A 21,037-nucleotide genomic window follows, 5' to 3' on the forward strand; every position below is an offset into this window, starting at 1 on the left:
TCAATGCAATACACCAACGGTGTTATTGTTTCTACTGCATTTGGCAAATCTGGGGTTCCAGATTGGAACAATGAAGGGTTGGTTATCTTGCAGCGCTTTCCATATTCAAGCGCACCTCAGAAGAGGCATCCTACTTCAAAATACTCACAAATGTGTTTCCTCCTGCACCTTTTCAAGTCCCAACTTGGGACCTTAATTTGGTTTTTAAAGTTTTTGATGTGTGCTCCTTTTGAGCTGCTCCATTCCTGCCCATTAAGGTTGCTAACTTTCAAAAATATTTTGTTTGTTGTGATAACATCAGCCCGCAGGGTGAGTGAGTTGCAGGCTTTATCCTGTAAGTCTGTTTACCACCTTTTTTCATGGATAAGGTTGTCCTTGGGGTCAAACCTTCTTTTCTATCCAAAATTGTATCCGATTACCATTTAGCATAAAAAAGATTGTTCTTCCGGCCTTCTATCCTCCACATCATCCTGACAAGGAGGAGGAAAGATTTCATAGACCCGATCAAAGGAGAGCTCTAAGCTTTTAAGTTTCAAGAATGGCAAAGCTTTTCATTGGCTATACAGGACACAAACTAGGTCTGTCAGTTACCAAGCAAACTCTATCCATACTGGCTATTTCAGAGTGCTACAGGCTAGCTGGTAAATATCCCCCAGAAGGTTTATGGGCTCATTCCACTAGAGGCATGGCAACTTCCTCTGCCCCTCAGAGGGGAGTTCCGATAAAGGATATCAATATGCGAGGCAGCTACCTGGTCCACCATTCACACATTTACAAAACATTCTTGTTTAGACACCTCTAACAATGCGGGAATATTTGGGAACACAGTTCCATGCTCCATTCTTGACAAACAGTAACTCTCAAATTCTGACTCCCTCCTCCAAAAGAACAGTATACTGCTTTGGGGGGAGGGAGGTCTATCATAACATGAGGAATATGTTGGAGGACGCAATCCACATGAAGAACAAGTTACTTACCCCTGGTAACGTTCTTTCGACTGGATGTTCCTCCCACATATTCCTCATCGCCCTCCCAACCTACCCCACTGTAGAATTTCTGAGCTTTAGACCATACGCTCTTTTAAAGTCTGATAGATTAAAGGCACTTATCAATGGCATTAATTCTGCATATGGGTGTGGAAAAACAGAACTGAAGCTAAAGGGCGTTGCGCGTAGTATATGTACTCGACGATGACGTCAGCTGAGTTAGAGGCCCTCGAGGGACATCGGCTCGACTGTCTCGACGCACAGCACCCTCTGCCGAGAGAACATTCCTTCCGAAACAGATGAAGCTGGAAACGAAGATATCCTAAAATGAGGAATACATGGGAGGAACATCCAGTCGAAAGAACGTTATCAGGGTTAAGTAACATGTTCTTCTTTCTTATACACTAGCCATGGCCTTCGCCCATGACCATTGGCTCCAGCATTTGACTGGGGCCCATTTACATGTTGCCCCAATAGCTTTCGTGGGGTACCACTAGCCATGTCCTTCGGCCGTGCCTACTTTCCACATTGAAAAAAGTAGGCCAGGCGCACACTCTAGTTCCCAGTCAAAAATTCTTAATGCAAATAGTAACTGGGTTAAATCCCAACAACATGCAGTAGTAACAGGGTTGAATCCCATGTGTTGCAGTTCCAATTCTTCTGTTGATTTTCTCCTCCTTGTACTTTCCGGTCTCAAACATTCTTCAGGGAGGCTGTAACCTTTCCAGATGCTGCTAATTAGTTTTTGATTTCAGTCTCAAAGGATTCTGGTACATGTAGTGATAACAATGTTCAAGGGGTGTTGGTTCCTGGTCACCTGAAATGACTGATCTACTTTTTTCTACTTTCCATATTGCACCATTCAGTTCCTTAAAGTAACCCAGTAGCCACATCCTTCGGCCCCACCCATTACCCCTACCTACTGTAGCTGTAAAATTCCACTTTTTGGCAATTTAACTCTTTTATGGGAAAAATGTTTTTCCTATAACAACGGGTGTATAAGCAATGTACTACAAATAACACTGGATATCCGTAAAACGCCTGCAAATAACTGCAGTTAAAAAAGTGTGCAAAATCCCAAACTCTTCCCTGCCCTCCCATGAACTCATCAATTGTCCTCTCCTATTGCCATGTTACCCCCTCCCCCCTCAAGACCTTTTCCTCTCCCTAGCCCTCTCCCATTCCCCGAACACTCGTTTCGTGTGATGCACTTTCAATCCTAATCCCGTTTTCTACTATAACCACGGTTTTCCCCAGTATAACCCGGTTTGCGAAAACATCAAGCTCTGAACTTGTTCCCCAGCACCCCCACACTCCCCAATTTCTCATGGTGTCCACTTGCTCCCTCCCCACCTCTAGCCTAATGCCATTTCATCCTTTTTCATCCTTTTTCCGATTAACCCCGGTTAATACCCGTTATAACTGTGGTTATCTCTCGTATAGCACAAAAAAAACAATGGTGGTTTTTTCATTTCTGAAAAGACTCTGCTGCATGGGCGATATACCTAAAACTTTGGGAGAAGGAGGCACCCAGCTTATCAAATGACCAATGGCACGGCCACAGTATACATGTGCAATCCAAGGTAGGTGGTACCCCATGTTCACATGACTGTAGAAATAGAAAATACCATATCATATATGGACATGTGGCTCTATGCAATTATTAGACACACCCATCGGGGCATGCCAAAGCCATGTGATAACAAACTCCCTGTGCCTGCATCTATTCCTGAAAAATCCAAAAGTCAATCAACCCACAGAGGAAACACCAGCACCAATAACTGGCCCCACACATGTAAATGCTATGTGATCAAGGCATCTGCCAATGAGGGTCTGCATACATGGTGGAGAAATCCCCATGTCATAGCAACCTAGTCCAACCTTGCAGGGGCAGCGTATGCTACTTCATAAAGTACCCTGCCCATGTCCCATGCGGACCCCACTGGTCAATCCGCAAATGAGACATCAAATCTACACCATGTCACATGAACATTAGTCCTCACATCCTGCAAGGTGTGTGTGCACCTCAAAGACTGTATGCTACAATAGTATGCTACACACCCTCCTGTACTTTAATCAACCGTAACCACATGATCTTTGGTTAACACCCATCGTGGTGCACAAGTGTCTTGCAATGCCATGTACAAGTCTGCATCTGGGGCACGTCTACAGATGTAAGCACCTCTGACTTCAGGACAGAAAAACCCTGGCACAAGCAGCAGCAGCATGCCAGTTGCGCAAACCAGCCACACTGCCACCATCCCACCAGGTTTGGTGGCTACAGACCCAAACAATATCCACACTGGGCCACCACCTGCTGCCAGTACAGTCGGCACAGCTCTCGATGCGGCGCCGCCACCTACTGCCAAATCCACTACTCTGCTTGCCCCTGTGGAGACACGCAATGACTCCCATACCAGCATGGCCACTCATAAAATGACACAGACAACCACTTACCTGGCCGCTGACTCTGTATGCTCACCTATGTCATCGATCCAATGCCACCAGCTTCTGGGCTCTAACATAGGGAGTGATGAAGATGACATTGGAGCTGTAGATGCAGCTGGTTGGAGCGACGGGTCCACTAGCGAGACCCAGTCCTGTACACACCCCTGAGTGTGTGCCACAGCATTCTTTGGAAAGCATAGAGAGGAGGCTCAACATGATTCAGCAATGCCAGGAGCATGTAGAGAACATTGCTGAGTTGAAACCCCAACACCTGCAGGTGATCAAGGATTCTGTTGAGGGATCATCCCTCAGAATTGGAAGGACCATGGATCGGTAGTAATGCCACCTGTCTGCGGAAACTGTGACTAGTACTGTAGTGGGCCAGATCATCAGGAAGCTAACAGAGACCATTTCTGCTGGTGCAGAAACCTTGCAGCGCACCCTGCCCCTCACATTACAACACATCTGGGGCCAGGAGTCTGAGCCTTCCACTTCTGTCACCCCACAGAGGGCTCACTGGCTGATAGCCCCTGTTGGTGCTCTCAAAGGAATGCAGCATGCAAATAGGCAGAGAAAGCTGCCATGTCCAAGATAGCATGGGCATGAGACTGTAGTAGACATGGCACTATATACCAGGCACCAGGAAGGTGGGAAGACATGTGTTGGGGGTTGAGGGAGGTGGAGGGGCATGTATGTTGGGAATTAAGGGAAGTGGGAGAGCATGTGTGTAGGGGAATGAGGGAGGTAGGAGGGTATGTGTGTTGGGGATTAAGGGAAGTGCAAAGGCATGTGTGGGGATTAGGGGAGGTGGGAGGGCATGTGTCTTGGGGATTGAGAGAGGTGGGAGGGCATGTGTGTTGGGGAATGAGGCATTTGGGAGGGCATAGGTGTTAGGGATTGAGGGAAGTCGGAGGAGATGGGTGTTTCTGTATGTACATATTAAATCACATTTACAATTAAACAGATGTGAGGACAGTCATTTTGAGTGTGTGTGACAAATTTAATATTAAATAAGTGCAATTGTGTGATGCATGTGTGATCAAATGCGCTCATCAGAAATTGGTAATCTGTTCTTGGTGCATGAGATGTCCGCCCCTGCCTTCTTCATGGTCACTACATGGCGCAGTGGTTCCCGGCATGCGTGTCATCCTCTGGGAGAGGCTTGTCGACATCTAGGGCAGACAGACATATCTGCTAATGCACCTGTTGTTCAGTATGGTAAACACCAGAACTATTCTGCCCACCTTGTCTGGTTCTGCGCATTAGGGCACCTCCTGTTGGATGGAGACACCGGAACCATCCCTTCAATAGGCCAAAGGTATGACAGACGTACACTGTAACTACATTTGCAATGATAATGCTGCCTTTGCAAGTCCTCTGTTGGTCTCTCATGCATGTGCACTGATGAGCGTACTGATGATTTTGAGCTCTTTATGGTAGCATTCCAGCTTTTGGGAAATGACCTGCATAGTTTTCAACATTCATGCCATCACTGTATGTCACTGTTGCACTGTCATTGTGCACAGGGAAACTGTGTTGTTGCCTGTATAGGTTTCTCTTTAAATTGTGGTACCTGTAGTTCTCTCTTAGCGCATTTCCTAGTGCACTAGGGATCATACATTTCTGTCATGCTATGGTGTTATTCTGCAGGGTCTTGTCCTGCATTTTGGTGCTTCTTATGTGTTGTAAGACAGCAGGTCCTTCATGCACAAGGTTGTGACAGGGCATGCATTGCATTGACATCAAAAAGGTATTTCCCTACCCCATCTTCAGGACCATTAACAATTGTGGAGCATGTGTATGTTGTATGATGGCGATTGTAGTTACCCAGGATCCCGGTCTGTTGCCTGCTTTGCGTCTCCATATATGCAGGCATTATACTGTTTCGCAGGACCATGGCATCATGAAGGAAACCAGGGAAGCTGGCGCAGCAGTGTGCCACATTGAGGTCTGCTTCACATGTCACCTGTACATTAGGCAAATGTTGTTTCCTGTAAACTTCTTCAGATGCTTGAGGAGACATGAATGTCACATGCGTGCAGTCCAGAGCTGCAATGACTTTGGGGAAGTGGGCAGCTCTGTAGAAGCGTGCCTTTGTTGCATTTACCTGTTCCAGGGAAATGTGCTGGGATGCATGCTGTATGAGTGCATCCAGCTCCTGGGTGAGCAAAATAGAAAAGGTGGACTGCGACATGCCATTCAGCATGTCCCCAGTGTGCTGGAAAGTGCTTGTGGCAAGAAAGTGCAGCACCGACACAAGCTTCAGCAGGGGTGGTACTGCTGTTCGGATTTTGATCCTGCTTTGTATATCATCCTGCTATGTTCTCCTGTTGAGGTGGCATGCTGTTACTAGCAGCCCATCGTTAGTGATGATGGTCTGACCCTGGGAATGAGAGCTCTCTTTGTTTGGCGTTTCCTCCGCCTTTCTGCTACTTGTGCTCTGTGCAGCTGCTGTGCAAGCCTCTTCAGCACAATGTGTAGTAGGAGGTGCTAGATCTCCAGGTTTGCAACTGCTAGTGGCAGTATGAAGTTGGGAGTTTGGCAGCACACACCCTTACCTGGTAGTCTGGGCACCATGAGGTACGTGCAAGGTAAGGCCGGTTCTCCACAGTGACCCTTGGAGCAAATGCAACTTCACACCCAAAGGAGTTGTGATACCGGGAAAATCATGATTGGAGGTAAAAGCCAGACACTGAAAAAACATCAAGGTAGGAGTTTTCTGCAGGTGTCCGTTCATAGGAGGATTAGCTTCAGCTGGGGCTACAGACAAGAAAGATCAGATGAGTAGAAGGTCTCAGGGTCCTACCAAGGAAGACGGCAAACTCCACGAAGGGAAAGGAGACTAAGATCCAGGAGGACTTCAACAGGAGGTGAAAGAGTTTCTAGTCAGGAAGAAGAACCAAGACGAACAAGGGGGGAGAATAAGGGACAAGAGCACAGAGAACATGGGACCTGGAAACATGGGTCACTGAACTACACAGAGTCTGCTTACGGAAGCAGGAGCATTGCAAAGAAAGGCAAGCCACCATCGGCTTGGTTAATTCCCAGGAGAGGCGTCGGACCTGGAGCGTTCGTATCACTGTCACCTACAGCGGCGACAATCTTGGGGAGGGTGACGCCAGCGTGAACCAGCACAGTGGCTATCTTGTAGTGTGCTGAGGCGGTGACCAAGGCGCCAACCAATTCGACTCGTTCCCCGATAGTAGGGGTGAAGTGTAAAGTTTGGCCCTTGCGTGAGTCCATTAAGTGTACCTGTGCCTTAATTTCCATCAACATTTAGATGGAGTTAACTGATTGATTGATTGATTTGTTATTTATTATGTGCCTATACACAAGTGTTTCAAGGAGCAACAAGGCAAGGGAGGGGGAACAAAGGGAGGACAAGACAAACGATCTTACTAGGCCTAGTGCATTTAGATTGTGCAAGTGCACAACAAGAAGTGTGGGTGGTAGGGTACAGGGAGATGTGCACCCAGAGTGCAGGACCCTGAGTTAAGTGCAAGGAAGGCTGGGACAATAGGGGGAAATCCCAGCCTGATAGTGCATGGTAAGCCAGGCGGCAGGGCAAGGTGGGCCAGGTGGCAAGTGTGGGGGGACTGGTCAGGGGGGGCATGGTGTTCTGTTAGACTCAGAGGACACAGAGCAGTAAGTCAGCAGATGGAGCCAGATCAAGGGTAGGTTAGTAGGGGAGAAGGGAGCGATAAAGAAGAGGTGAAAAGGAAGGTCTTGAGGATCTTCCAGAACTTAAGGAGATCTGGCTCAAGGCGTAGAGAGGCAGGGGAGGCCATTCCAGAGGGAGGCACCTGTGAAGGAGAGAGATCTACCCCCCATTCTCTGCTTGGAGAAGTGACTCACCCGCAGAGAATCAGAAGTAGAAAAGCGGAAGGCTCTAGGAGGAAGGTACTTAGGAAGAGAGAGTTGAAGGTAGTGAGGGCCATGGCCCCAGAATGCTGTGTGGATGATTCAGAAGATCTTAAACTTGTTTCTTACAGTCACCGGGAGCCAGTGGAGGGATTTCAGGGCAGGAGAGATGCAGTCCCTGGGATTGAGGCCAAGGATAAGTCTTGCGGCCCTGTTCTGGATGAGTTGAAGAGGGCAAAGAGTACAGTTAGGCAAATTGAGGAAGAGGCTGCTGTAGTTGTACAGCCTAGAGAGAACCAGGGCTCTGGAGACAGTGAGCCTCTGGGCAAAGGTGAGAAAAGGGAGAATATCTCTGAGTAGGTGCAGCTGGAAATGGGCCTTCTTGGCAAGGTCTCTGATGTGTGGAGAGAAGGAGAGCGTGGAGTCGAAGATGACCCTAAGATTTTTTGCCTCACAAGAGGCTGTGGGCAAATGGCCCCAGGAGGGCGGCCAGAGTGAGAGAGGAAAACCGGGAGCAGGGGTCCCAATGAGAAGGATCTCAGTCTTACTGGCATTAAGGCAGAGCTTGTTAGAGGCGCACCAGGCCTGAATAGCGGATAGACAGTCAGGGATGAGCAAGGAGGAGTAGGCCGAGGGTAGCCTGAAAGAGAGCTGCGTGTCATCCGCATAACACTGAAAGTTAGAGGAAAAGGTATCGATCAGGGGGGCCAAAGTGGCCAGATATACATTGAAGGGCCAGGGGAGAGGATAGAGCCCTGAGGAACACCACATCTGGAGAGGGAGGTAATGGAGAGAAAGGACCCAAGCTGAACCTGTGAAGGGCGGTCCAGGAGGAAGGAGGCCAGCCATGCCAGAGCCTGATCCGTGATGCCCAGGGTCATCACTGAGATGAGTAATCAGGATGTTGTGGTTTACTGTGTCAAAGGCAGAGGAAAGGTTGTGGAAAATGAGTAGAAAGAGCTAGAGTCAAGATTAGAGAGCATATCTTCACGGGTGTTCAAGGGTGCAGTTTCCATGCGTCTGGCTGCTCTGACGCCAGACTGATGGACACAGTGACAACCAACAAATTCAGTGTGGTGGGTCAGCTGGGAGATAGCCAACTACTCCAGGAGTTTGCCCAGGAAATGAGTAATAGAGATCGGGCGATAGATTTCCGGTGTGGAGGTGTCGGCAGAATGCTTTTTTAGTAGGGGGTGCACAAGGAAGTGCTTGAGAAGAGAGGTAAAAAATCCAGTGACTGCATTGCGTTTTTGCCGGAATTACTGCCCATTTCTGGCAGTATTTTAGCAGTATTCCCACTTATAAGGTGGTGGAATTACCATTTCCATTAATGGCGCTAATTCGCCGGCGTAATTACCGCCAGGGCTTATTCTGCCAGTGCTCATTCCGCCAGTGCGAATTCTGCCAGTGGAATTGGCACCCATTTTCTGCAACCCTCAATTCGCTGTTGTTTTAAAAATGGCAGTCATTCTGTTACTGCAACCTTTCCGCTTACAGCCCAACTCGTAATGAGGCCCATTGTGTGAAAACTATATTCAGCCCTAAGTGAAACCTATGATCGATAGGAAAAGCGAAATTTCTATGGTTGACAACATTTGAGCCAGTGAATGGATCTGCATGTCATTTGACATTCCTATATTAGGGCCTGAGTACAAATGTTTGTGCTGCTCACATTGAGGTTTGAAACTCTAAGTTAAGGAAAATGATCAGTTTTTATTGAATGTGTTGCAAAAGAGTGTTCTATTATCCATGTTTTTTGTAGTGTTTACATTCTCGCTTCCCATAGAATAAAGTTATTGGAAATTGAGGATGCCGTTTTTATTTCATTGGGTCTATACTTGTTTCTCAAACTACATGAGTGGGGATCATTTTCATTCGAGAATTTCTTAGCATTTTTGCTCAATCTACTCTTCCTTGTCTTAGTATCGTCTGAATAATTCATAACATTATAAATTATCGATTAGTTTTGGGTGGGAGATGGAAACAAAGTAAACTTTCAAAACAATAATCTGGTTCTTGATTCATAGTATCTCACCGTTTTCCTTAATTGTCAATCTCATTCGCGATGAGCGGTAAAAGTGGAAATAAAAACACAAAGCAAGGATTATACATGCTATGACTCATTTTTTTTTACTATATGTGAATAATATCCCATTAATAGTGTTTACTAATTTTTATGGATACTGTTCATGAATCTAGATCTTATACCCGCACATCCCTCTTCCTCGTCCCAGTACTTTCATCATAGATATCGATCTGAGTATTATTATTTTTTTTTAACTTTATAATGAGACATAGTCCTTGAAAGGATGTTTTGATTCATAATGTGTAAGGTATATTTTTTCAGAGGTGACCTAGGCATGATTTAATATTCTGTAGATCACAGAACCCCACTATCACCTTGTCACTCTTCCTCGTTTCAGTGCCACACTACCACCAACTCACTCTTTCTCGTCAGAGTCCCCCACTAACCCTGCCTCGCTATTCCTCATCCCAGTCCCAACTACCCCACCTCACTCATCTTTGTCACAGTCCCCTACTACACAAGTTCAGTCTTCCTCATCACGGTCCTCCATTAACCCCACCTCAATCTTCTTCATCACGTTGCACTATTACGAAGACCTTCTTGTCTAGTGGTCACAAAAAAAGATGAAATACTTGATAAACTGTTGCGTATATTCATAGCAAATGATATGACATCAGGTATGTTGTCAGAAACAAAGACTGAATAATATGTGGTGGGAGTATAGTATAACAAAACCTGGAAATTCAGTGACAAATATTCAGTTAAAGGACTGCTATAGGGGTACTTACAGGTTGAGTAAAGAAGGCCTGATAGTCAAGGTGGCTTAGCTTCCAAGACCTGCCGAATTTCAGAACTTTGGTTGCATTAAATCGGCACCGTAATGTCACTCCAACTAACGTTTTTTCCCTGCACACCTCTCTTTCTCTCTCCCTCTTTCTCTCTTCCTCTTTCTCTCTCTCTCTCCCCCTCTTTCTCTCTCTCTCTCCCTCCCTCCTTCTCTCTCTCCCTCTTTCTCTCTCTCTCTCTCCCCCTCTTTCTCTCTCTCTCTCTCCCTCTTTCTCTCTCTCTCCCCCTTCCCTCTTTCTCTCTCTCTCTCCCCCTTCCCTCTTTCTCTCTCTCTCTCTCTCTCTCTCTCTCTCTCTGTCGCTCTCTGTCTCTATGTAGACGAGGATTTCAGAGAAAAATGGCAATTAGTATTGGTTTAGATTGTATGGGCCCGCGTCTCCAAACTTTTTTGGCGCAAATAGTGAGATGCGCTAGCACCTCTCAAAACTAGTGGCATAAAATGGAGCAGGCAATTCACAAAAGGGACCTGCATGTGTTCATTTTATCTGGCATTTGGGCCAACCAGGGGGCATTTGTGTGCATTTAAATGTGCATCCTGAATTCCCTTTGAGATGTACTTTTAAATGTGCGGAAATTGTGCACCTTTCCCCGGGCCTGCTGCATATAGGTGCATGGGGGGATGCGCAAATCATGACCGGCTCATTTCTGATATTTAATGTAGTGAGACAGCTTCTGTTTAAACAGTGACTGTCCCAATTGCATTTCTATCCCTCAAACTATGAAACAAGTGTAAAAAAATAAAAGTTTGAACCTAGAGTCAGCCATCGAAATGTCAATGCCATTGCACTGTCAAATTATTTGATACGGAAACATGAGCGCCGTTTGAAAATGTACCACGTTACATTACTTCGGACCAAATGTATAATCAGATAGTCACAACACATGACTCAGGTGTTTCAGAATGTAGGTGAATTCTGCACTTCCATTGTGCATAAGCACTTCCATAGAAATAGCTCAGAGACATGCAGAGTTTGGAGCACCAATTAAGGGAACAAGATGCAGCCTCCATTTTAAAACATGGAACGCAAGCATTTCTACGCTGAAGCACATACGTAGGAACTCGTATGCTTTATGGGCTATCCCGGGTTTCCTGTGGATCATGATGAAGACGGATATCAGGCTGCCCACGTGAAGCAGGGTGACTTTCCCAGAACCCCAAGAAGCACCTCCCGCAATGGAAATGCTTGCTTTGATAAAACACCATCCAGCTAATGCAAGCTCTTATTTCTCTCTCTGACTGCCCCATAATATTGGCCGCTGGAGTGCAGGCAAAAGGAGAAGTAGTATGGCATTAACTTTCACTGAGGGCGAGTTTTTAAACAGCACTGATGCTGGTGTCCGTAACTTGTGATCGAAGACCATGCTGCTGGCCATACACCCAACTGCTCCTTCTCCCTTCAGTACCAGCACCAAGCTGCAGTATCTCTAGCATGGACGTCATTTCACCAAAATGCCAGGGGTAGCGGAAGTAACATCACACGACCCTTGACCTCTGATGACATCACAGGAATTTATGTCATTTGACCCCACCCTAAAGTGGCATCGCGGGAAGCGATGGAACATAACCATTTACTTCACGACAAAACAGGAAGTGGCATCACGTAGCATTGTTTCTGAGTACACTATGAAAAATATGGTTACTATACCACTGTAAAGTGATATACATTTCATACAAGAATGGATCACCATATGTATTGTTAATATCAGTGCAAATCACTGTGAATGCAAGTAGACGTGCAAGGCCAAACGATGATGATGATGAGTTATTATATAGCACTTACGCGCTTCATACAGAACAAATATGCATACCTGTGTCGGTACTCATTTATCAATCTCAGCAGAATGAAAGGCTGAGTTGGCCTTGCTGGGAGTCGAACCTGCAACATGTAGATCACACACACATTGCAGCAGCCAGCGCTCAACCCATTGAACTATCTTACCGACTATAGCCATCAGAAAACTAACCACTCCAGAAACAAAGAGCCACATGTTGCTGGCCACAGTCCATGAGCGTCAATGTAAAAAAGACACTTTTTTTTTGCTTTTTTTAGGGTTAGCAAGGGAGACCTCAGGGGTCTCAGTTGCGACCACTGGCGACCCCTAAATGACGTCCATGATCTCTAGCCTCAGGGACAAAGAGTGGTCACCGTCCTTAGTGTTCATAGGAACGTGTAAAGACTTCCCTCCATCTCGGGGTCTGCCTCTTTGCATGCCAACCAAGGGTATCCACCTAAGATAGGAAGCACTTCTCACCTTGCGACTTCTGGAAGGGGTTTGTTCAAGCAAGCCACCCGTAAGCATCTCCATGGCAAATATTGATGTGCTAGTAGATTGTCAGGATGCTGTGTTATAGTATTGACTGCTGGGCTGCTTTACATGTCTAATGAGGTGAATAAAGTGAGAGCAGGCATGCATCCAGCACTGTCATATATCATATACAAACTGGCATATGTGATCTATTTCAGACGTTAGACTTATATGCGAACTATATGTATAGATAAAAATCAACATCACGTAACAGAAAAAACATATGTTTGAAAATAGCTGTGTATTTATAGACAGATATTGTATACACAACCCGCTAGAAGACAAATGAATAATTGGAATATGTCTGCCCTGTTTGTGTAATAATGTCGTTCTTCTAATCTCTGCGGATTGCCAAATTGGGGTGGTTAAGATGTTAATTCACCAGGGTAGAGTGCTTGTTGGGGTTGTGAGGGGAATGGCAAGTTTTGGGATTTGCTGTATAAATTGAGGGGAAAAAACACTTGGTGTGTCGGTAGAGAGTTCTAATGGCAGTTCTAATGGCAATATATTATATTTTAGAATTCTATAATAAATGGATCTTGGCAGTTGTACCTTATAGAGGTTTATTTTATTGTGATGCATATGTTAATTTCTTTTTTACTTTTTCTGGATGTAGATTGGCTCACTGAAAATCCTAAAGGAAATCAGTCGCAATTCCCAAATAAGGCGTTCTATTGCTGACTTTGGAGGCTTACAAACAATGGTTAAAATATTAGACTCTGCAGATAAGGATTTAAAAAGCTTGGCAGCAGAAACAATTGCAAATGTTTCTAAATTCAGAAGAGCTCGGCGGACAGTGAGACAGCATGGTGGTATTAAGAGGCTGGTTAGTATTTTTTTTATTTTTGTACTTTATATTTTCGTTCAACTATATTTAATATATTTTAGATCTGTATTTTGGAAACATGTTAATAATTCTTGTTAAAGGAGTTGAGTGACGGTTTCATTTGTTACACCTGCTTTAAGTTCATGGCAACTGCACGTGGACGAGCAGATAAATCGATTTTCAGCAAGATGCAATTTAAAGGAAACTAAATGTTACTTGCAGTACTAGTAAATACTTTATTTCGGCAGCACACATTAGCACAACATAAAATACAGAATCCTTATTTCCATATGATGCAAATACAAACGACATTAAAACAAGTTTAAAAGGCAAAAGTTAGCACTGATGTTAGGAGAGTGCGCTTTTGCTATCCCTATACACATGTATTCTACACAGACAAAACTCATTACGCCATGAATACATCTGTCTTCATAAAAACTTTTATCAATAACGGCATTGCATACCAAAGAACTTCCCAGAATGTACCGAGATTTCCCGACTCTTGATGGCGATAGGGGCAGATTGGAGCTGGAAGATTTGTTTGTGGAAACTCCCGACACCAACGCCAAACTCACTAGGATGGACATAAAATCATGCAAAACACTTCCAAAGATACCCATCCCCAGAGTATATAACCACACCCAAATAAACATTGACCCCTTTAAGCAGTCATCAGTATGCCTCACCAGAAAGGCCTAAGACTATACGACATATCGCGGATGAGCGAATTATGTGGATAACACGGATCTCCACCTGTACACAGCTAGAATTTCATCAATGAAATCCTCCCCAGTATTGGTTTGGCCTACGATAAAAATGAGCTTTTCTTCTTTCTGGAACAGTTTCCTTTTAAGATTCCTAAATGACTGATGTAACTAGGCTATGCAGTGAGTCCCTCACACGCCATGTTCATCAGTTTCAAACATCAACTTAATGAGCATTACTACCCTATTTTTACAGTTTTTTATTTTATTTTATTTGCTTTAATTGTTTGTGCCAATCATGGGTAAGACAGATTTCATAAGAAATACACTATCAACATATTTTGATATTCGTAGACATTGATGTTTTACCAATTAGTCATCAGAATTCATGCATCCCTGGATATCTAATAATATCACAAAGTGTAATAGACCATGTTAACTTTTCCTCTGCCCTATGAAGCTCTAGATGCTTTCTAAAATGAAATAGTAACCCCTTCTTTTATTCAAACATAGGACCTCATTCCGAGTACGGTTGTGCGGGGAAAAAATAGCAGTAATGCAGAGATCATGCTTTTACGACTGCTTTACTGATGCCAAAAAACAGCCACATCGGCAGAATTGCTGCCAGCAGGATTACCGCCAGTGGTAATTCTGCCGGAATCCCCATAGTTTTATGGACTCCATAAATGGGACTAACACTGCCAAACCACCACTTGTAATCGAGCGGTAATCCTGCCAGACCAAATGGCGGTAATGGTAATTCTGTTTGGCGGTATTCATCAGATTTACCACCAAAGTACCGCAAAACATATAATGTCATCTTTGATGTCCTTGGTCTTAGCAGTGCATGGCGGTGGCACGAGTTATGGTTGCTTAGCTGACCGTAACTGACAAATTTCTGGGGGGTTTCGGTTGTACTTGTAACCATAATATCCCTTTAACAAAGTTTTTCACTGAATTTCATGGGTTTTTACCAGTTCACCCTAATTTGCTACAACTTCCTAATATCATACTCACCTCCAATATAGCCGCATATTCGACCGATCTAGGAAGTTTCAACTGAAAACTGTGCCATTTCCCACTTTGTAGCAACATTTCAAACTCTTCTATCAACTTTCTGCACCTGACGTCATTGCAGACTTTCCAGACAGTCACGTGACATGCCTGCATGCGCTCTGTGAGGATGTGTTCCCAAACGGGCTTTGCGAACAGTTTGAAACTGCATTTTCAGGAGCCACCAGCTGGAAGACTTGGACAACTGAAAAAGCGCAATTATGCAGAGAAGAATCAAGAGGACCAGGAAGATGAGATAGAGGAAATGCCTACCTCCAGCACAGTGGCTCTCATCCCTTCTCGTCGAGAAAATTGACGAAAAGGCATCATAAATCATGGAGGTAGCGGTTGCTGCTTCTACCACTAAAGTAGAATCACCTGAAACTTGCTGTTAAATCTCATATTTAACCTTGCTTCTGCAGGTCAAAAGGATCTTGCAAGTCGAGAAATCCAAGACTACCTGAGTGACCAGCTGAGAATGATCCAAGATGACCTCTCTCGTCAGTCCTATCAGACATGCTGAATGAAGCCTTGGAAGTAATCGGTGGATATTTTCCCAGCTGACAGTGTGACATTGAGACAGGAACTGTTCCTTCATTGCTTACAGGCCCTAAAGGGAATGTTGGACCCCCACTTAAGGAATAATACCTGGCCTCTGAGTAGGATGCAAATGGACTTGGTTATCCATCATGATGTCTGAGGGATCCAAGTTCCTAATAGAGCCAGTCTCTGTCATGAGTATTCCTAAAGTAAAACAAGATGTATTAATTGGACTGGGAGTGGTACGTTCTGTGTCCAAAAGAACAACTGCTTCTCCAGCATTGGATCTTTCATAGATTCTCATGTTTGAATATTCCCCGTGGTCAGACTGGGAATCCTCAGAAAATTAAAAATAATATATACAAATAAATTTTTCCCTTAGAAAAAGCAATGCAGATTGCCCATTATGCCTGAAAGGCATTCACTTATGTAGTCCCTCGACCTTTTTTTGGTCCCTTTGACACTAACCAATGACATCGCAGGGCTTAAGCTCTGCCCCAGGCAGCCACCTTCAGATTGTTCACCACAGTCTAGTGACTAGAGAATCCTCCACAGCTCTCATGAGCTTTGTCTTATCATACTGTTCTTTCTAGTCTTTTTCAAGTACATTTTTCACTAACAGAGGGAGTTTCTTGCGCTCTACACATACTATGTTTTGCAGTACAGGGAACCTTTGTCTTCATCTTTAAATCGTAGTGGGACGATCCTACACCTGGCCCCTCATGGCCACAGTTGAATCAGGCAATGCTCTTCAGGAGTGCATATCTGTCTTTACCCTTATGACATTCAACAATGTCACTTTTGTCAGACCTTCCTCAGAGTACCCTACAGGACAGGCACAGGAAAACTACTCCTTCTGGAGAGTAAGGGCCATTCATCTGAGGGTCTCTCGCTCAAAACAGCTCCTGTCACTTCCCACAGGACCCCTGAGAAGCGGGCTTCCAAGAGAAGAGCTTCATCAGTGGCGAGAGGAACGTGAGTTAACAACGCGTCTGAAACGTGACATCAAAAACTCTGATTTTTGCTGAAGAACATCAGAATCCGAGATAAGACCACCCCCTCGTCCACCACTGTTACCAAGGTACCGACCACGCACAAATCGTCCATGAGGGCATATCACTGTCCACGATGGGCATATCACCGTCCACAGCTTAGTTGTTAACACCTAATCGTCGTCAACTAGTGCCTCATCCATAAGGGATCAATCAAGGAAACACGACTACAAAGTCGTCCTCGTCTACAGGAAGATCCCCATCCACAGCTAACTTGAGGTCATCCTGGTTGACGGGAGGTTCCCAGTCGTTGGCTACCTAAAAGTCATCCTCGTCGGTGGGAGTTTCCCCTTCCACAGCTAACTCAAAGTCCTCCTTGTCAACGGAGGTTCCCCATCCTTCGCTAACTAAAAGTCTTCCTCGTCGATGGGAGGTTCTCCATCCATGGCTTACCCGTCTTCATCGATGGGAGATTCCCCGTCCGCAGCTAACTCGTCTTCGTCGACGGGAGGAATCCTGTCCACAGCTAACCCGAAGTCCTTGGCGACCGGACGATCCCTGTCCACAGCTAATAATTTGATGTATTTGTATTGCGTGTGCCTGACAAACCTAATAGTATTTGGGTGCAGATGACTCATCGAAGAAGTAATAATCTGATAACCCATAACCATCACAGTTTAGCGCATATACAATCGATAAGATTCAGTAAGGGGTCAATGCATCCCCAGTGCAGATTGGAATTAATTTAAATAAATGTGTCTAACTGTTTTCTAAAGAGACTCCGTGATTTTATTGGTTGTATCTCTAGGGGTAGTCTATTCCAAATTTTAGGTCCCGCAAAACCGCAAAACTCACGCTGCCCCTGGACACACAAGAAGATGATGGTATGCTCAACAGCAATTTTTCCTTGGAGCGAGCGAGTTGGGCGTATCTGTAGATTTTATCTGCCAGATAGGCTGGAGCCAAATTGTTTAGGCATTTCAAACTAAGACAGATAACTTTAAAGTAAATTCTGTACCTCACAGATAGCCAATGCAAGGAACAACGGAATCCTGAGATATGGCTGGACTTCTTTACACTCACCACCAATCTCACTGGAGCATTCTGGGCTCTTTAAAATCGTTAGCTGGAATTCCTGCAAGCAGGCTATTATAGTAGTCTGTTTGAGCATATAATAATACTCCAACCACTGCAGCCTGCTTGTCAGCTGGTACATAAGGTATGATTTGACGCAGAAGCCGGAAATTGTAGAAAACGGACTGCACCTTGGCACTCACCTGGGCCTCACTGTTCAGATTCCCTGCCCATATGCAGCCCATATTCTTAATCTTGGTGGCAAGTGGAAGATCCTTTTCGAAGAAGTGGGGTGTCTGAGGATAATTACCTGCTTCCAAGAGGTGTTTCGGGCCAAACAAGGCCACCTCTGTTTTCTTGGCATTGAGCTGAAGCCAGTTAGCGGATATCCAGGTACTGACCTCTTGCAAAAAGTCCTTCATTCTACGGAAGCATTCTTCCACGTCACCTATGTTGACATATATCTCGTTTCATCAGCATACGGCTGAATGTTCACCCTATGATTCCTCAATATATCCATCAATGGGCATAAATATAGATTAAACTGGGGCGAGAGTGAGCATCCCTGCAGCACTCCACAGGTCTGTACCAGAGGGGCAGACATCAGCCACCCAGTTTAACCTGTTATTGCCTTCTTGATACAAAAGAGTCAAACCGAGCTATAAGCCTAAATTGACACCCTTCTGATCATGCTCAGTTGATTAATCAAGATACAGTGGTCCACCGTATCAAAACTGGCTGAGAGATCTGCATGACCAATAGGGTTAGATCCTCTGATCCACTGCCTTGAGGAGATTATCCCATACTGCAAGTATAGTTGTCTCTGTACCAAATAATCGGCACAAGAGAGATTATAGGAGGTCTAGGAGCCGCTGCTTTTCTTCATACTGCTGTGGCTGTGTTGTGACTACCTTCTCAACTATTTCACCGGGCCAGGGAAGTCCTGCTACTGGACGGTAGTTATGAAGGATCTCGGGATCCAGATTCGTTTTCATTAGTAGCAGTGTGACCATCGATTTGTTTACTGTTGATTTGATTAGCTTTGGCGGTTCTGACCTGGAAGACAGTGACTTGTTCACAAACTGGGTCATGTAAGGTGTAATCTCCAGTGCCAGTCATTTGGCCAGTCATTTGGCCTCCCGTGCTGGGAGGGGAAATAAGGTGTCATTCGTAAGTTTCAACCCTCCCAGCATAACCTGAATGATCTCCTCCGAAACCGGTTGAAAGTCAAAATAAGAAGCATGGTATTTACTATTCACTGCCCCCATACTGGAGGTAGAGGGAGTATCCTTTCCATCTCCACACTTGACTGGTACGTATTTGTTCCTGAATGCCCTCAATTTTTGTTTTAAGAAAAGCATTGAAAGCCTTATCCTATACGAGAGACATCTCTGAGGGAATAGAAACACGAGTTGGGTGACAAAAGTGTAAGATAACAGAGAACAATTCTCTCTGATTACCTGCCCCAATAATTTATTTATGCAAAACATCAGCTTTAGCTCCAAAAATTGCAACGTTATAGCTTTTCAAAGCAGTTTTTACTTTAACAGCTCTCGAGGGGGGAACGATTTTTCCTCTATTTCTGTTCCTGGGCTCTCAATTGTTTACGAAGTAAGTCTAAACCCTGCAAAAACCAGGGTTTAGATGTTTGCCTGCAAACTTTAAAGGGGTACTTCGGGTACTTTAAAGACGTCCTTCCACAAATATCACCCATCACTTCTGCTCCTTTCACAAAGAAAGTGTCACAATCCGCTGATCGGTCAATCTCATCGAATACATTTTTTAGTTCCACTCCTGGAGGTTTATTCAGGTCTTTCGTACTATGGTACATTAATGCACCTATGGAAGACCAAGGATGCTTCTCTGTGTTATGTTGACAAAATCTTCTCTGGGCAAGGCCTTGCCCGATGGGTGGTGTATTGCATTACCCACTGTCACAAGAACAGGGACGACCTGCTTACCGTACAGCTACTGCCCACTCACCCAGAGGGAGGGCAGCTTTCCAGGCGGGAGTGGCCATGAAGTACATATGCAGGACGACTACCTGGAGCATGCTCCATACGGTTACCAACCACTATTGTCTAGAAGAAAACTCCATAAGGGAGTCAGCTGTAGGTCAAGCACAGTGGCGGCTGATGAGTTTGAAAGATGGTGGGACGTAAATTTCCCAGGTGGAATTTGGGAGCGATTGAGCACAGCCGGCGAGCCCACACCACACCAAGGAGGGTGCAGGGGGTTATACCCCCACAAACATTTTTGAAAAATGGCTTCCAAAATGTCCAATTTACTGTCCAAAACCACTGAAATATTACATAAAAAGCATTAGGTTTTACATACTAATGGTGGTACATTATTCTTACATATGCAAGTGTGATGGTGTATTTTACAGCAGCTTGTATTGAGAATAGCTGGTACTATGCTGTATGCATAAAGAGATTCATTATGTAGATAGCTAGCAATGTTGGAAAAGTATCATTTTGTCATGCTGTTACTGGCATTCGTATGCGTTCATTCGCTCAATAAGGTGGAATTTTAGGCATTTTCTGAAAGGGGCGAAACTAAGCTAAAATATTACTTGTTAACCAATTAATTAATGCAACATTTGTCCTACCTCTAATGGCTGTCTGCCTCGATGAGGTGCCATTGCTTCGGTTGCTCAAAGTTGAAACACGTGGAATTCATTCCTCATACAATTGCTGCAGTCAACAGTAATTTTCCAAAGAAGTATAGAACTTCTAGTTCTGACCCTGATTATTTAAGTATTTATTCAGGCTCCAACTTCATCAAGACAAACAGCCTATCCATCTATCCCCCCAAATAGAGAGGATAAGAAGGTGGATGCTTGGGCCATAAGGTCTTTTCCTCGGGTAGCATGGCTCTCAATTCAACTAATGTCACCTGAACCCTGGCCAAGTTCATCCATACCCTGTGGGACTGCATTTCGGTGGCGGCTGAACATATTCCGGAAGGCGAGGAAAGGGAAGGCTTCCTGAATATTGTCAAAGACGGAAAGGAGGCAATGGGGGAATATCTCCCGTCTGGACTGGATACTGCTGATGGTTTCAGCAGATCCATGGCTGCAAGCACAGTGTTACGCAGATAAGCATGGTTGAGGAAGTCGGGGTTTGCACCAGACGTGCAGGCCAGGCTACTCAACATGCCTTTTGATAGCTTGAGGCTGTTTGGTATTAAAGCTGATGAAAGCTTAGAAAAACTACGGTTAAATCTCTTTGCACCCCCATGCGACAGCCTCAGAAACCTTATTCAGACTCATCTTCCTGGAGAGGTCGTTCTTTTCGGTTTTACTCCACTTTTGGTAGAGGAAGAGTACAGGCCATTCAGAGAGGCAACAGAAATGTCCCTTGTGTTGGACG

General features: G+C 44.9%; 1 protein-coding gene across 1 annotated transcript in view; it reads left to right on the plus strand.

The window, feature by feature from the left end:
• Nucleotides 1-21,037, plus strand: part of ODAD2 (outer dynein arm docking complex subunit 2) — a 1,183,909-nt gene that overhangs the window by 756,434 nt on the left and 406,438 nt on the right. The window contains exon 12 of the mRNA XM_069648108.1: nucleotides 13,091-13,300. Within this exon, the coding sequence (XP_069504209.1) occupies nucleotides 13,091-13,300 (210 nt within the window). The remainder of the gene's footprint in view (nucleotides 1-13,090; nucleotides 13,301-21,037) is intronic.

The sequence above is a fragment of the Ambystoma mexicanum genome, chromosome 2q, assembly GCF_040938575.1.
Source record: "Ambystoma mexicanum isolate Mex_15411 chromosome 2q, UKY_AmexF1_1, whole genome shotgun sequence".
In the NCBI taxonomy this organism is placed as follows: domain Eukaryota; kingdom Metazoa; phylum Chordata; class Amphibia; order Caudata; family Ambystomatidae; genus Ambystoma; species Ambystoma mexicanum.